The 18,975-nt window shown below is 39.1% G+C and overlaps 1 protein-coding gene across 1 annotated transcript in view; it reads right to left on the reverse strand.

Annotated features, from left to right (window-relative positions):
- The window catches only part of ROR2 (receptor tyrosine kinase like orphan receptor 2), a 145,399-nt gene extending 128,701 nt beyond the window's left edge, over positions 1 to 16,698 (reverse strand). Inside the window, exon 1 of the mRNA XM_066339746.1 lies at positions 16,488 to 16,698. Coding sequence (XP_066195843.1) covers positions 16,488 to 16,581 — 94 coding nt within the window. The 5' untranslated portion in view covers positions 16,582 to 16,698. The remainder of the gene's footprint in view (positions 1 to 16,487) is intronic.
- Positions 16,699 to 18,975: the final 2,277 nt, after the last annotated feature.

Raw genomic sequence — 18,975 nt, forward strand, 5'->3', positions numbered from 1 at the left:
CGGAAAAAAACAAAACAAAACAAAACAAAAAAAACAAATAATGAATGGCTATAAACTATAATCAAGCAACCTGAACAATATAATTCAGCCATCATTTAACTAAAATAAAAAGGGAAAAACGAAAGAAAACATAAAACAGACACCTTGAAATCCAACAGGAAGCAATTGCCAAGACGTGCAAAAGCGCAAGCCTCAATAATTTCCTGTATTTTCGTAAGACTCAAGAGGAATGTTTACAACTATAATGTTTCAAGGGAAGGCCAGTTTGCTTGAACACAGACTTTCTAATCTGAAATATCTTCAAGACATTGAAACATCATCAGTCAAGTCTAAGACAGTCTAAACTCTTTAATAACACCCTCACTGTAGCTTCAATGACTGCAACAGAATCGTACCATTTTGTAAACCTGAAGATGGGTATTACACTTTTTGTAGTATTACCTTGTAGGCAGCATCAGCCTTTGCATTCTACAATCATATAAAAAAGAATAAAGAATGAGGAGAAAAAAAGTAACTGGAAACAAAATGCCCTGGCAATGTTTGGTACTTCTGTGGTCAGCAGTATCTTAAAATTCACTTCGAGAAAATGAACTGTTCCACCACTAACATTAAAAATGTGCAGTTTGTCCTGCAAAATAAAACCGGGGTGGGGGTGTGGGGGGTGTGTGGGGGGTGGTGGTGTGGGTGGAATCACACAAACAAAAAGCCCCCACAACAACAACAACAACAACAACAACAAAACAAAACAAAACAAAACAAAAAAGCCCCCCAAAATATCACACACATACCAAAAAAAAAAAAAAAAAAACAAACCCACAACTATGAACAAACCAAAAAACCCATACACAGCACCATTGCAAGCAAGCTCTTTCTAAAGCAGCTGTGTCTGGATGACATTTTCTGGTCCCCAAAAAACTCTCCACTACTCAATTTCTTCCTTCATACCCAATCACTTCTTCTGTGCCTACAAAAATTTTGGTGTCTTCCAAAGCCTGAAAGCCTGTCCTTCACAAAAAGGTTTTAAAAGCTTGCTACTTGAGTGAATGATGGCAAATAGAATAATTACTAATGGAAATCTAGTAGAGAAAGTATTTTAACTGTATCTTTGTGAAGAAAGAAGCTGGAATTGCCATTAAAACAAAATGTCTTGTGAAATTTGGTTTTTTTTTCCCACTCCTCAAATTATTTTAAGGAACTCTCACAGGAACTTTCTATTCACTGATATAAATTAGAAAAATACTAATTTTCTCTAAAGATACACTAAAAATGTAAGTCACAATGATTTCACAAGTCAATTGTTCAACTGTTCACACACATTTTCCTATCTTCTAATAAACCCATTATAGAGATAATGTGAAATTCAGTCACTTTAGAATGGCTGTTGGTTTCCATCTGGTTATGAAATGCCTAATTTTCTTCTATATTTTCTGTTTAAAAAATAGATTTTTTTATGTCTCTTTACAGTTCTGGTTGATAATAACTTGTTCACCGCACTGCTTGTTCATAAAATGCTGTTAAGTATTTGCCATTTAAGCTGTTTTCTGTTTCTTCTTTTTAACAACTAATCATTAAGAATGAACCACAGAAATTAGTCAAAGTTATTTAAATGCAGTAGGGTACATATATACCAGGATATGTAAATGCAGTAAGAGCTTAAATTTTATATTTCATTGGATAAAAATGTAAGCAAGCTAGTTACTTGACTATTTGAATCCAAATGAACAACAGGAATTCTCTGATAAATAGCTTCTATTTTAGCATTTTTATCTTTCATTTTCTCTTCACAGACTTTTGCCAAGGTCTCCATTAAACATCATATTAAGTAAATGCACCATCACAATCAGTCTGGTGACACGTGTGCATGGATGCACTGTACAGAAACTCCTGCTTACACTAAAACTTCTTTGCTCTCAGCACACTTCACACCCCTTCCTTCTGCCCCATTTTTCTCATAAACAAGACTATCTCACTTTCTCATAAAATTTTAAAATTCAATAGCCTTCATTATTTTGTTTGCCTTGGCAGAAGGAGTTTCAGAATGTGTCACTGATTCTACAGAACAAGATACCACCAACAGTTATGACTGTGTCAGTGAAATGAGATCCCTGTTCCATTTTGGATGCTGAACACTAATGGATGCAGAAGTAACACAAAAATGCATATCTGGCAAGTTTTCCAGTTCAAAGTTCATAAAGATATACTTTGATAATTTAGATCAGACCTTTTATTTTTTTAAATCTTTTATTCAGGTAAAAAAAAATTAACACTTTATGTTCACAAGAGAATATGATTTCTTACAGAGTTAAAAACTCATCATTACCTTTATCAAAGAGTTATAAATGCTACCTTAACTAATAAATTTTAATTGCTTATCTTACACAAAAGGTAGAGACTGCTTCCAGAATGCAACTTATAATGCCACTACATGAGAGACAAATAAATGTCTTCAATTCTTTTGGATAATAACTATTTTAGAAGTAAAATGAAGTGGAAAATATGCTCATGAAACCAGATGTTTTAAAGTTCATCCCAGTAGACAGCTGCTTGGGGGAGAAATAGTAGAAGAGTCTATTGATTTTTGCACAAGCAATTTTGTGGGATCTTAGGTATGAACAAGTCATGATTCACTTTTTTCCTTAACTGAGCAGTCTCATGAAGACATAGTCAAGTTTGTCTTTACATGGTTCAGGTTCACTCGTTGTCCAGTTCAACAAAACCTTACAGTGCAAGGGGTTTTTTTACAGTGTAAACCATCTTAATGCAAAAACACACATTAGTCAGGAAATCAAATCCTCATGAAGACTTATTTTCATTCAGATGTATAATTATACAAATGAAAACATAAATAAGAAAGGGGACTAAAGCAACTATTCTATTCTACACTACACTCTACAAAGGTCTGCCTGTCTACATGAAGCCAGAAACAGGGACTCCATGGCTGTTCACATAAGTCAGATACAAGGAAAATTAATTAGTCTTAGAGAATCAAATCAGAACTATTTCCAGAGAGTTGGGATGGCACTCTAGAGCTAATGAAACATGACCAATGAATTAGTGATGTAAGTCACTAATTATTCACTTATCGTTTAAATGCTAGTCTATATTTACTGGAAAATTACATCACAAATCATGCCTGACATAAAGTCTGCTGATACATAACTGAGGAGAGAAGTGCTCCCTCACATACAATTTTTTTTAGTAAACATGAGACACAGAAACAAACGACTGCTGTTCAACAGACATAAATGAAATGCCAATGTTGCTTTCAAAACTTTTTATGGTGAAACAGTGGTTCATGTAGAATTTCTTTTTAAAAGACCGTATTGACACTGCATGTCTGGGAAACACATAGAACACAAATACTTCTTCCTATGCCTTTACCACTATGGCTGTAATCATGTTAAACACCAATAACTACACAGAAATCAGGGAAATAGCTGCTGATAACACTGCTACATGGCAGACAAAACAATCCCAAGCAGGTATCATAAATACCAGTTTCAAATACTTACAAGAATTTAGCACAGTATTTGATAAGCCAGTAAAACAAGTCTTGGGCACCAAAAAAGTCAGCTCAGGAATATGTTCTCAGTCTTTAGCTGTGTTTTACAGTCTCCACATACTATAAACGTATTAACATGGTTTCTGAATCAAAAAAAAATCCCTTCCTTGGATAGCTACTTACAATATTAATTTATATGAAATGCTTTTTCTACAGCAGAAGTCAAATTACTGAAGTTTTGAGCAGTTCCAGACACTCTACATATTTAGGGGGTTACGAAAAGATTAAAATTGTTGCAGTCAACCTTGACACAATTTGAAGTTGAACTGCTTTATTTGCTAGTTAAATAGCATTTTGCCCCACGCTAGAGACTAAAGTCACCGCAGAGCAGAGAATTCTTACCACTTCATAAATATCTTATTAACAGCTAAACTATGACCTAGTAGGACACTTCATCATGAAACAGAACATTAAATCAACTGAACTTATTTTTGTTAAGGCAGCAAAACAAACTGTAGCCTTTTCAGGAGGGAGGACAACCATAATGGTGAAGAGAATGATGACTAATCGTATAAATGAAAGTACTGGCCTTTTTCTCTTGGGACTCAAGAAAGATCCTTTCCAAATTATGGTTTTAAATTAAAGACATTTGGAGGTCTCAGATCATGTCCCTTTTGAATATATATCTAAATCCCTAAACCACCACATATTTTGTAAAAACTTGGCAGTCTCTGCACAGAAAAGCCTAAGACTGCAACTGACTCAGAATTACCAAAGAGAGTGGTTTCATCAGTTCAAAGGGAGAAAGAAAGAAAAAAAAAAAAAAAGAAGGGAAAAAAAAAGGGTGGGGGAAGGAAAGGGGAGAAAGAAAGGAAAGGATGAAAAGAAAGGAAAGGAGGAAAAGAAAGGCAAAAAGGTAAAAGAAAAGAAAGGGGATAAAAGAAAGGAGGAGGTGAGGAAGAAAGGAAAGAAGGAGGAGAAAAAACAATTAAAAACATGAGGGGAAAACTAATCCCCACACTAGGAAAAACAGTAAAGAGGGGAGCAAAAACCATGAACAGTTTTCATACATTAGACATGTACAACAGTAAAGGATGTAATGATTTTCACTATTTCACAACTACAATTTTGACATGCAGAGAAACAAAGCATGGGTTTTTTCCTAAACAAGCAGAGTCCATTGGTTTTTTTCTACACTATTAAGGTTCCTGAAGGGTCAGAACCTGTAGATGATAAAAACTTCCTTCACACCTCTATTCACTTTGAGTGCTTCAAATTCAACATGGTATTTCAAATATGGTCTGGCCATCACAGCAGACCCAGTTTCACCTCCCTTCTTTTTCCTAAGTAAAGCACGCTATACCAGCAGGGTGAAGACATTGTTGCACTGTACATCCTGAAGAGGAAAAAAGTAACCACAGTGTAATGTAGGACTTTCCCAAAGACACCACTGCAGCCATTGTGGTGCTGCAGCAGCTGAAGTTTCCAATTCTCTGCCACTTCACACTCACAAGCACATTATACTCCCTGAAACTTGCTGTCACACATTCTTACAACCCTAACCTCATTTCTGCACCCCACAGATATTTATTTTCCTCATAAACTGAATCACAATCCAGATGCTCTGCTCAGACATGTCCATGCAGCCTCTTCCCATACCACTCTTCACCGGCTTTAGTCTTCTATTTCATGTTGATATAAGTACAGGTGTTGATACCAGCAGCTTTCTCAAGCAACCTGAGTTACAAAGGAGCATGTTAATTGCTCAGTCACCGAAAATTATCTCTCTGGAGTAATATTTCCTACCTGCTGTCCAGGAACATTTTTTTTCCAGAAAGCTAGGAACAGCCACTGTGGATCACTGAATACTTTCTATGATTAGTAAGCAACCATAGCATGTCTCTGAATCCCTAAGATCTAAAGTGCTATTTAATGGGCAAAGAACTGGTCAGAAAGAAAACAAACAACAAAACACCCAAAAGGCAGAAGAAATATGCTATAGAGAAAAAAATTAAATCAATGAACATTAAAATAAGATGAAGGAAGAAGATGGAATGATGGTGAGGAAATGAGGCAAACCTTGTAGAGACAATGACAACTACACCTATTTATTCTTACATCAGTTCTACAATTTTAAATCTATAACTTATATCACGTAAATATTAACACTTAGAAATTAAGTTATATCATATGTTTCCAAAGCTAGAGTAAATTAGTTAATTGCCTTGGCCTTGCAGCATGCAACTATTCACTCAACATGGGACTTTGAAGAGTAAAAGAAGTAGGAATACATTACCCAGTGTAAGATTAAATGGAACTATTTTAATCCATGAAATTGATGCAGGCATGATATTAAGAGTTAGAGAGAGAAAACTGTAATTTGCAAAGTTTCCTATGGGCTTTATCTGAACTCAGAAAAAAAAAAAATCAGTTTCTGAACAGGCAGGAATGAACTCTCTGCCTTTCAAACTGACGAAGCTAGTACAATATGAAAATGTACCTTACCAGAACTATAGAAATGAAAGTTACAGAAAGCCAAGTTATTTAAGAAGAAACCACAGAGGCACACACACATGTTACAAGACTTTCTGCTGATGGTAGTTTAGCTCCTGAGGACCCTAACATGACATCTACTATCTTCTATGGAATGATAGCCTGAAGGTGCTAGTCGGGAGGGAGTTCTTCCCTATGACGTTCTCATAGGTGAAACATGAAATTTTATATAGAGGCAAATGACAACTCCTTAGAAAACGATTAGAGTTAAGTGTCAGTGGTTAACTGAAACAATGGACCTTCACAGGTTTCAGTGCTATGGATATCTGCCTTACTGAACTCCACAGGCAACACCAAGCTACTAGGTGCTGCAAACATTGTGGTCTTAGTAAATGGAAGGAATCAAACACCATCAAAAAATGGTATGGAGAGGGTAGGAATAAAGACAGACAACAGAGTGAAGACAGGCAGAAAGTTTCCCACTTAAATAACATGAAGTAATGCACTTGGATTGCAAACAAGTATAAATAATCAGTAAACCTGCATGCCTGCCTGTGGAAGTCATTGGATCTCTGCTCTTGTCACCTCTGAAGAACAGGCTATGCCAGCTAAAATGGATTCTGTCTTGAAGAAGAAATAATACAACCTCTCAAAGTCCTTTTAGATAGATACTTTTCCCCCCACTCATACTGTGGTTACAGGAGACCTTGATTTTCCTAGAAAACATAACGGAGGTAAAGGCATTTGAAAAATTTCTACAATGCCACAGTATTGAGGTTTCATTTTTCTCCATTTCTAGAAATGTTAAATCACATGCCAAACTGATTTAGTACAAGTAAAGATGACATTACAAGTATTTCACTGATCATTAAGGCCTTGTCTGCAGGAAGAAACCTGCATTCAGTTTCACACTGAACTAAGACTTTCTAATAATTACCTCTGCGGACATAGTAAGTGTTCAGTAAATGTGAGATAATGTTTTCCAGGCTTTGTAATTCTGAAAATATGCTATAAATCAACATCTTTGTTTTTGCAGTCCTTTCTTGCATAAACACATCATCCTCAAGTTCCAGAATCAAAGCTGCTCCTGACTTTAAATTTTGCCTTTGGATTACAGACCAGTGTAACTTCTAAAACCTGTCTTTCCTAATTCTGCATGCCCTTGTCTTTGACTACCATGATTCTCTTCAATACATTTTCTACATGTGATATGTTCTTAAATAAAACACTAGCAGGAATAGGCATATTTTTCTTCAAAGCAAAATTATCCAAAAGCTCCCTAGACATAAAATTTCAAAAAACCACAGCTGGGTTTTTTCTGTTGCTTTGAAAACGACAGTATCATCAAAACGACTAAACTTTGTAACAGTTTCATTATTACCTCTGTTAGAGAACAGATTTCTGAATCGTATTTCTACACTGATCCAGAGGAAAAAAGATAAATGTGAGATCAGCTTTAAGAAAGCATGTTGAATTACTATCTGTAATTTCAGATATAAACATCCAAATTCACCAAGTCTGCAAAACCGAACAGACTCACCCTTTCAAGGTATTTATTAAATACTGTTTCTGGTCTGGCTGGAAATACTTTCTAAAAAACAATTTGTTGTATTAAATTGTTTCCAGGCAGAGCTATGAAGCACAGTTATTTTTAAAATTGAAACAACAGCAGATATGTTTTTCTCATGTAGGCTTGGTTCAGATCCTATTCAAGCTTGCAATTTATCTACATACTACCACTTTTCCCTTCGTAAGGTATTCTGGTCTACCATGAAAGGAGTTGTGATTAACCACCACTATAACTACAATTTTTAAAACATTTTTAATGTTTAAGCTCAATCCAACTACCAAGTTCCTAGGTTATCATAAATTATTTTAATTTCCCACTCCCCAGTAAAGGAAATTCTTATATGAATGCAATTCTCTGGTTTCTCTGCCACAGACTCTTCTTCCCCTTTTTTATTCTCAACTTGCTGAAAAAAAATGTTTCACATCTGCTTAAAAGAAGCATGATCTATATTTCTGCACAGGAAGTTGTAAGATTTAAAGGAATAATTACAGATAGATGCTACAAGATTCTTGGTATTTTCAACTTACAGAATATTCAGAAAGCTTTGATAGGTCTTTAGAATTTTCACAAAAGTGGGATTCTGTCCATTTCCTTGTTTATTCAACTGAAAAAAAACCCCTCCATTGTTTTATTAAAACCTTTTATTTCAAAGATCATCTATTCTCATCTATAATGCAATGAAAAATCCAGTGGACTCCTAAAATGCAGCTAAAGCAATAACTGCAGAAGATTCAAGAATTCTAACACAAAGCCAAATGGCTAACACAGTTTGTGGTGTGAATCTGACAACTAATCAAACACCTGTTTGCAGACTAGCCTTTCAAGGTGAGTGAGAATTTTCTTATTAAACTGCACGGGTTCAGCTTCACTTTGCACAATCCAAATCTCACATAGCCATCAATTACAATAATATTGTGGAATTGTCTCTAAAATTTCTAGCTCACACAACTATGTTGGTACTTTTACATATTCAATTTTCTGTCTCCAAGAATAAAGTTCTATGGCAATTTATGGTGCTCTGTCAGGGCTGCCACGTGCTCACCCCCCCAGCCATCTACTGCCTCTTCCCCACAACAATGCTGGTGGATCCATGGGACTGGAGGGAAGCCAATTCAGGGAGCCGGCCCAGAACTGGATTGGATCCTGAAGGGTTAATATTTGTCCAGCCAGCTCTCTGATATGCAGTTTCTATAGTTTTGTATTACTTGACAAATATACATCAGGGCAGCACATGTCAAGAGGGCATTTTATTAAACAAATGTGCCTCCAGTTTGTCAGTAAAATGTGGAAATTGACACATATTTAGAATCAGAACAGAATTATTACAGCCTGAAATAAAAGAGTACATATGATATTTTATTTGAGTTCACTGTCTGCAGCCTTCACTTGCCTATTTATACTTTGGGATTTTTAAGAAGGGATAAATTTTATTATATCCAGATACACTGCTGCAACGTTACTAGCTCTAGTGTTATTACTGGGCTTTTTCTATAACACAGTTCTGCTGTGTCGCTTTTCCAAACTAGGAACAAGTACAGCAAAACTATTTATTAACTTATCTTCCAGAGCACATGCTCTCTCATTTTAAGCATAAAAAAAAATCTCAGCATTCTCTTTATACACTGTAACTTCTTCCTAAACTTTAAGATGATGGATGACACAGAAAATTTTATACCTGTGGCGGTATCTTAAGCTTTCAAGCAGTTTTATTTTTTATTGGTTCATACAAGAGATTGACGGAACCTACTTTAAAGTTCCTTAGCTGCTGTAGTCCAAGACTGGCAAGTAAAACCATTTTTCTTTTTTTTCCCATTTTCTCATTTTCAGACCTTGCTCTAGTCAACAACAGTTTTGTAATTTATATAAGTACTTTCTTATGCAAATCCAAACAAATTGAATTAATGCTTCTAGAACAATCCTTCTTGGCTTTTCTCCTCCAGAGACATCTTATTCTTACACAATCAGACCTTTGTTCTGCTTCCAAAGGGAAGGAGGACAAACAACAAGGTCCCACAACATCTTCATCCAATCTGAGGCGGCACTGCTGCATCTCGGACCTCCTGTCCTTCAATGTGCAACCCCCTCTGCCAGCACTGGCTGTACCACAGACAATTACAGTTTTATCATACCACTCTCATATGTTTTATCATACACTCTCACTGTACCAGTTTCAGATTATTATTTCTTTAGTTTTTATTTCTTTACATGTATATATATGAAGAGCTGAGACGCAGGAAGGATGTATCTTCTCTTAATGATGCCTTGCCATGTGCAGAAGAAAAAGTTCAACAATTACAGCTTGTTAAGGGCCTCAGAAGTGAAAGATTAATGACTTTCAAATAAAAAGGAGCAATGTTAAAATTTTCCTGTGAAACATGGCTCCAACACCTGAGGTGAGTGTACGTTGAGTTAATCTGCTCCTAGGATTTCCCTGGGCTGTTTACCTCTGCCCCTGAAGTTTGTTCTTTAAAAAAAAAAAAATTGTCTCTTTTACAACCAAGTTAAGAGATATGACATTCATTTATTGTGTTGCAGGCATGGAAGAAAGCAATCTCCTCCATTTTTGCAGCAGCCTGCCACTCTTATTAGTCTGCCTTTCGTAGAGCTCTGTGATCCCTCCTTTAGAGTTATATACAATAATTCTTGTTTATTTATTTATTTGACTTAGGAGAGTGTTTCTGACTAGTGGAAATCAAGTTTATTATTTTCAAACCATAATTTTTATGCTTAAGGACACTAATATTTTTTTTCCTTCTTTTGTGGTACATTATCTGTTCTTTAGCTACACAATAATTGAGTATGTGACTGTGTTATTGCTCTGGTAAAGAACTAACCCATTGATATTTTCATGTATGATTCAATTAGACAGTTGAGTAGATTGTTTTGAAAAATAAGCCTTCAGAATTTTTGAACTCTTACAGAATTTACCTCTTCTTTATACTACCAGCCAAGTCATTCTTCTTATATAGACCATACCATGGGGGAAAAAAAATAATGTTAAGGTGTTAAACTGTGAAACACAAGGAAGATAATTTATAGAAACTACTTCACCTTGAAAACATACTTACTAGATGAACTGTTTAATGAACACCCTAGAGCAGTTCTGATGAAGACAAGTGGCAAAAGATGAAGACAAGTAACCTGGAGTTGAAGAATTAAATGTTTATGCCATTCATATAAAAGAAGTCCAAAAAAAGGAAATACAAGACAGAAATCTAAGTTTAGTGGAGGTTTTATAGGTATGACAATATACACATGGTGCTTTTTGGTCAAAAAAGAATACTGATTATATTTGTTGCTGTCTTAAAATAATATCTGAACAGAAATTTCAAATCCAAAAGGTACATTAGATGTGTCTCCCATGTGATATTGACAGATTGCTCAGGGAAAAAAAAAATGGCAAATTAGGGATCCAATCTAGTTTCCTGATTCAGCTACTCAGACTTTAAAACCATACTCTGGAAAACTGTGACCCTCAGGAGTTTGCCATTAATTTCACTTTGCTGTTTCTGCAAGGTGTACCCAGACGAGACACCCTTCTGTTGCTTCAACAAGAATTATTACAGTGGAAGAAAAAAATGCCTTATCTCTTGTGCTAATTCTTTGTATTCTTCCACTTTTTTCTCTATGGCTACTTTCCAGTGGAGCCAGCTTTCTGATTTAACTAAATAACCCAAGAGCTTCAGCTGTATGTGAAACTACGCCCTCACCAACCACACAGCCTTCTCTTTATGAGATGACAGCAAACTCTGCTCTGGACTCAGAGGGACAGGCACGCTGACTCTTTAAATACCCTCTTACAGAACCAGTAATACTGTGGTACCCTTCCTCTCCCTCTACTATATCACAATTCTTCACCATCAAAGACAGACACATGTTCTAGCAAGACCAGAAGGCAGCAATACACATGAAGACCGATTCAATCAGCACACAGGGGTATGCTCCCTGTGCTTCGTGAAGCGGCACACACTACTGTTGACGCATGTGCACAATGGCACAAGGAGATACACAAAAAGTGATTTAACACCAGCTGAGAAAGATCGAAGTGCCTCTAGAATGCTCACACAGGGTCTTCAACACTGACTGAATTAATTTACTTATGCTGGTAATAGTACACTACTTAGTGAAATGTATTTCTATTGTGATTTCTTGCTCTCACTGATACTACAATGAAGATTTGTTTGCATCCTTAAATGAAAGCTTTTGCCCACTGCCATCTAAAAGACAAAGTCACAACTTTTACCTCAGAGATCACCTTTTGACTTTTCAAAAAGTACAGTTTATGGCCTGGAAAGTCATGTACAGCCATTTTTAGTTTTAAAAAGATCACCAGCTGGCATCAGTTGGAAGAGGAAGTCCTTTCCCAAGCTGGCCAAGGAAGACAAACAGATGTCAATAGAAAAAGCTTGTTTGTAAGACAAATCTATGGAAAAGATCAACAAAACTATGTAGCAGGATGCTGCAAGTGAATATTGGTGTATGGCAAAAGCCCAGAAAAAGTAAGTGCAAAAAGCTGGTAAGGGACATTTCACTACTTACATTTAGTCGAAACCAAGAGAAAAGACAATAATTTGAGTAAAATCCATGTTTGTCTCAAATGATTACTAGCAATGCTGCAGGAGTCTTTAGTGGACTAACAACTAAAAGCAGGATTAACAAACAATGCATCTTTTTTCAGTGCAACAAAATCCTGTCGTTCCTTTTCTTTGAAGCGCTAACTACTTTGTAGTCACTGGATTAGAAGACTTGAGTGCTTGCATGCTTTCCAGACATGCTGAGCCTAATGACAACTTCCTTTATAAAGCAACAGCCTCACAATGAATAAACAAACTTAAATAGCAAACCATTCTTTGCACAGAGAACATAGTGACAGATGCTATAAATTAGATGGAATACTGTAAGTAGCATTTCTTCCTTCTGAGCAACCACACAAGGCCAACAGAGAACATCTATAGAAAGAATTATTATTTTTTTTATAAAATGAAAGTTCCCTTAATATTTTTTTGTCTGCAATGTTAAAAAATAAATACAAAGATACCTTTAAAATAAATTCTCTCAGTCAGAAGTATGATTAAAAGCTTGAGATGCTGAGTACTTCTAAAAGACATTTTTGTTGAATCTAAAATGTGAATTTAAGACTCTGAAAATAAGCCATGAAAAGGACCCCACAAGTCTTCTACACAGAAGATTCTCGCAGCTATCAAACAAAACTCAGTATTTCTTGTCTTTTACTCTTCCTTCTCATTGGTTAGTGGACTAAGATTGTCAGTTTCCCAATTAGTGGTGAAACATATTTCCATGCCAATGCCTGAAAGCTATTCACACCTTAGAGAAAGTACAGTGAGTTTAGAAAAAAGATCATCTTTTCTGCAAACAACTGAAAATTCACTAAACAGGATTAATTTGCCTTGTCTCTCATCTCCTACTTTTCTTCCAGCATCTTGCACTTCTGTGCTGTTTACAGCAACAAAGAGATTAAGGGGAAAAGTGCAATTCCACTACAAATTCTTAATTTAATTGAGACACTCAAAGGGAAAAAAAATTCAGTGCCAACTCTCAACACAAAGATAAACTTCATCACTAAAATAACAACTTAATTAATGCTAGAAAGGTTTGATTAAGATTTGACATAAAAATAGTTAATGTGGTCACTGTGATTTATTAAAAGCTATCAGGAAATTCCTTGTACTCAAAGACGTACTGACTTTTATCAGATATACCTCTGTACAATTTCCAGAGCTGAATCTTTTTTATTAAAGTCAGGATGGAGCTATAGCTAAATCTTACATGACTTACAAGATACAACTTGCTGTAGTTTGGCATTTAAAGGCATTCAGAAGTAATCCATACTTGTACTGGTTTCTCCACAAACATTGTATTCAGAAATTAGATGGAGTTAGGCAGAAGTTTACAAACTTCAGAGCTTTGAAAATCATACGTATGACTTACCATTATGTTTTCATTCCTAGACATTCTGTTGACAGAATTTTGGTTGGGTTTTTTTTTAAACACTGCATTCTGCATATTTATCAAGTCACATGATCATTAACTTCCAGTTGATTAAATGTTCTTTCCTATTTAATGGCAAGGGGGCAAAAGCAGAGTCCATTTTTCATCACCATTCTCAACATTGCCTCTCACCTGGGCATACTCTAAAAGTGAACACTGAAAAGGCTGAAATAACATTTTCAAAAGTAAACCTTTAAATGAAATGTAGATTAACAAATACTCTGTTTACCATTAAGCAAATCTAATTGAACAGAAGAATACCCCTCAACAATAGAAGTACACAAGAATTTATTGCTGTGATTTTGGGCTCTCAACCATTGTGCTGCTTATTCAGAGAAGAAAATGGAGTCTCAAACTTCATGCCTATCGAAGTAGAGTGAATCCACACTTTCTACCTTTCTACAGGTAGTTGAGATGATTATCACAAGCCTGTTTATGGATAGAATTCAAAAAAAAAAAAAAAAAAAAAAAAAAAAAAAAAAAAAAAAAAAAAGGAAATACAGTTTTAATGGTAATTTATGATTTTATACTGCCTCCGAGAAGGTTGAAACTTGACATGTCTCCTGAGAGCATATACAAGCGGACAGGGCAGAACATTGCCCACTAAAGAAGACAGAGAGGTGCGCTGCCACACTCCCAGCGCCTTTCCGGACCGTTTTCCCAACGCCAGGCGCTCCACCGTGGGCAGCTCCGCGCCCGGCCTGAGGTTCCCGGGAGCCCGCAGCCCTCCACCCTCCGGGAAGCCGTGGGGAGGCTCTGCGGAGAGAGTCAGGCCGTGGCAGATGCACCGGCGTCGGTGTTCTCGAGCAGCGGCGGGGGGCAAGAAAACGAAAGAAGGAAGAAAAGAAAGAAGTTCATGGGACACTTGCGCACACCTCCCTCCCGCTGCATTCGAAAAACAGATCGAGCTGCTCGGGGTAAAGAGAATAAAGCGGGGACGGGGACAGACAATCTGGCATGTTCTCTCACAGGCGTCAGAGGACGACCGCCATCCTCCCTGCGGCCCCGGGGGATCCCTGGAGCCCGGGACCCCGCAGGAGGGGCAAAGCAGCGGGGCAGCCTCTTCAAAGGGAGCAATAAAGGCTCTAGGAAAAATAAACGCTACGGGAACTGACCCCAAATCCGCGAGCTGAAACATGCCCGCCTCCTGCTCTCGCCCCGGAAAGCTCCCAGACCTCTAGCTTTCTGCTGACCCTCTCCCTTCATGGCAAGGCAACAAATGGCAAGACCTCGGACCCCGGAGCTGAATAACAGGAAATATAAGCATCTGTCACCTCCTGGGGAGAGCTAAATGGATTAGCGAAAGCAACAAAGGGAAGAAAAGCTCTTTCAAACATGCAATTGATTAACAAGTCCCCTCTAATCTGCAGCATCACTGTTTTTCCTTAAAGACATCATCGGTCTCCTCCAGCACGTCGGTGCAATTAAGTTAAAGCCAGGAAAGGCGGGGGAGGAAGGCACTGCTGACCCGCCGAGCTCCCGCGCTGCCCGGTGAGGACAGAATGGGAAGAGTAACAAACCTAGCATGGAAATGGTGCAGCCTTGTCATCTGCTCCCTCAGTCCCTGGGCAAAGACTCCCGAGAAAGACTTTGCCAGTAAGGTTTACCTGCTGCAGAGGGGGAGAGGGCAATTTTCCAGAGAATGGCTTCATGAAAGATCAAAGAGCTGGATCCGGCAGCTCCTACCTCGACGGTGCATTTCACATCCCAGAGAAAACGAAAACGTTAGGCCTCCCCTTTCCTGCTCTGAAAGCACCACAAAACTTAGGCGCGAGTGAAGGAGGAAAAAAAAAATTTACGCGGCTTCTTTCACAGGAACTGTGTCGTACACCATCGTGGCTCTCCAACCCCACACGTTCCCTTAAGGTCTCTCTAAATCACGGCGCTACCCTCAGAGATGCCGGACAAACTGGCATCTATTCAGCAGCCGCACCTCTGCTGCCACGGCGCAAGGTCAGATCCTAATAGGGACAGTTTATTCAGCCCTAAATACAATCGCGTAGATCACTGAACCGCGCGTCCTAGTGTTTCCTGAGCTCAGAGTCTGACCTTCTCAGTCCCTGAGGGTCGGCCAGGTACACAGAGAAAATGGGACCCTCTAAAGCTCAAAAACATACAGAAAGAAACCCCGCCGAGCCTCCATGAGCTGCAAGCATGGCTACTGCCCCCTCGCCCACTCAGCTCTAATCCCCTCCTGGTTCCCGCTGAGATTCTGGCAACACTCAAAGTCCCAAATAATAACACATTATTATAACCATTCCGAGGAAAGGGCTGGAGGGCGGGCAGTGAAGGAGGAAGCTCCACTCACTGCTATCCACCCTCGGCTATAGCAAAACCCCGAACTTTTCCTTTGTTTTCTCCTTCTTTCTCCCTCCACCCTCCCCCCCCCCCCACCCCGCCCCCCACCTCAGGGGCTACCAACCAGCCTCGGAGCGCTGAACCGGCCGAAAAGAGGCACGAAGCGCCCGCCACTCGAGTAGGGCAGAGACGCAGGGATGCGACCAGGGTAAAAGTTTGAGCTACCCTCGCCTCCTGCCAACCCCCGCCCCCTCGTAAAGAACACAACCTCAGGTTTCCATTGTGCCAAGAAGAACCGAGGGGAAAAAAAAAAAAAAAAAAAAAAAAAAAAGGATGGCGCAAAGAAGGCGAGAAAAAAAAAATAGGAGAAAAAAAAAAAAGGGGGGGGGGAAAGATAGAGGAAAAATAAAATAAAAGAAAAAACTAAGAAAGAAAAAGTAGAAAAGTAGCGAACATGAATCACCACCTGGGGATGCTTGCGGCTCCGTCGGTCCCAAATGGATACGTGCAATTCTCCTAGGAACAAGAGCAGCTTTCCCTACCTCATTCTCCCCACACACCCCTACTCGAAGAGCAGAAGCATCTTCCCCCCCAGCCAGGGGTCCCGCTCCTTACCTGCGGCGCGGAGGCGAAGGAGCGAGGCGGCCGCCAGCAGGAGCAGGAGGCGGCCCGCCGCCCCCCGCCGTCCCGCCGCCGCCGAGAGGTCCATGCTGCCCGCCCGGCCGCCGCGGCACAGATCCCGCAGGGAGCCGCAGGGAGCAGCGCCTGCGGGCAGAAAGGGCTCCGGTGGCGCTGCCGCAAACTCGTCCCGGGCACCGCCGCCCCGGCCCTGTGCTCCCGCTAGCGGACCGACCCCGACTGGGGGCGGAGGAAGCTGCGCTCCTTTCCCCTCCTCCTCCGCCTCCTCCTTCCCCAGCATCCGAACGTCACCCGGGACCCTACACAGAGGAGGGGAGCAGCGCCGAGGGGCGGACAGGACAGGGACAGTCCCTTACCTCCGGCACCCTCTGCCGGGAGCAGCCTCCGGGCCCGGGCGAGTCCGCGCACACTTTTCCCTCCGCACTCGACGATCTCCAGGAGCCAGCAGGACTTGGGCCCCCTCTGAAAGGCGAGTCCTGATCCCAGAAGCCTCATGAGCCTGCAAACTTCCTCACAAAAATCCCCGGTAAAACAAAAAGAAGCGGGCGAAGGGCACATCGACCAAAACCGCTATGGCTTGTCTCCTTGGCCTTCTTCCCTCTCGCTGCAAAAATCGAAGAGTTTTGGCACCGCTACAGTGTTAAAAACTGTTGATTGAACACATTTTCTCCTGCACCCAAAACGTCCAGGGCGGCACGTACTCCGAAAGGGAAGAACCACCCCGGCTGGGATCTTCTTTGTGCTCTACCGGTTCTCTCGTCATAGGGTGTCAAAAGTAAAGTTCGCTTTCTATCTTCTGCGGTCAGGAAATACTCTGCTGCCAGTTAAGTTTCAAGATACTTCCAAGTAATTTACTACCAGAAATAAATCTGAGCATAATTTAAATAAGCTTTTCGAACTGATTTGGGGGCAGGAGAGGAGGGAGGGAAGAAGGAGTTGTCTTGGTTTGGATTTGCAGTTCAAAGAATCCCATTATTCTGGGATAATGCAGAACTATCTAAAGGCTTCTTTTAACTATCTCATATAAGCTCCAGGAATACAGTTCAACCAATTAATTGCTGCGTCATAATTTAACAGCATATTTAATTAGATGTCTTCTCTGCAAATACATTCCTATTATTTTAGACTTAAGTTTCTAAAGATCTGACGCTGAGTAATACTGAGTGCATACAAATCCCTTTAAGTTCTTCTCCAAATCAAGCTCTAAATTCACAATCATTTTAGTGAAATTAATTTTCCAATAAATTTATTTCCTAATGCAAACAAAGGCAAATTTTACAACATATTCATTCTTCCTACTTTTGCACCCTGTTTCTCAGCTCTCAAGTTCTTAGTTCCATCTTGAAAATTGTTCTGGCACCTAAGAATGACAAAGGGAGGTCCTGATCCTGCTTTGGCAGAAATGTAGGACTGACTGACTTCAGCCCCTTACCATCACAACAACACATTTTAAAATCCCTTTCATAAACATATCAAACCCAAGGTAAAGTAGTGATGATCCTTTTTATAAACTCCATTCCTTGGATTAAAGGAATCCAGACTTTGCCTCTTTGATAGTTAGCAACATGCTCCTAAGTTCCAGACTATATGTATTCAGATCAGTATATATTCCTTCTCTCATGTGCCTCAACTACCCTTCCCACTTCCCCTCTCTATGACATAAAATGACATACTCACACCTAAATCTTTATGTTGTTACACTAAAAAAACTTAAATATTTTAATTTCCTTTGAAATTCACAGTTAGGTGTTCATTGATCACCTTTATCCTTTTTTCTTGCCTCACTGAATATCCCTTAATTCCTCAAAAATTTTGGGAGTCTGATTTAATGTTTCTGATGATAAGCGGCTTGAGCTCAACAGTGCTGGAGCTGCTTTCTCTACTAGAGGATTTTAACTTCCTTTCTGTGGTGAAAAGACTGATGCATACCAGTGATTTACAGCACCTTGCCATATATACTAGAATGAGTTAGAAAATATACTTCCCTCTTTCTTTATCATTTCCAGTGCATAAATAACAGCAGAGACCTGCATCAAAATTCTGATCTCACAACTCCACCCCACCCCATCCCTTTTTTTGTAGCTCAACTCATCAATATCAATTCCTTCTGCACCTACTTTAAGAATACCTCTTAGCTCTCCATCAGCAAAAAGTTTTGGTTGCACATCAGTAAATAAAATGTGAAGGAGTGTCCCCAAAAAACCAAAACAGAGTGCTAGAACTTTTAAAACGAAGTTTAGGTGGTTAAAAACTGCAACAATTACTTGCCTTAGGTGTTAAAAGTTCAAACTCTATTTACTCTGAAATTTAGGATTGTACAGCTGTGTTACTTGCCTTCCAACCTTAATAGGAAATAGAAATGTCTGCATAGTTTTGCATAATCATCCCAATAAATAATATTTTGGATTTTTCTCTTATGCTCTCAAAAATCTCACAAAATAACTAGGATATAGATCCACTTTTT

The sequence above is a fragment of the Sylvia atricapilla genome, chromosome Z (genome assembly GCF_009819655.1).
Source record: "Sylvia atricapilla isolate bSylAtr1 chromosome Z, bSylAtr1.pri, whole genome shotgun sequence".
Taxonomy (NCBI): Eukaryota; Metazoa; Chordata; class Aves; order Passeriformes; family Sylviidae; genus Sylvia; species Sylvia atricapilla.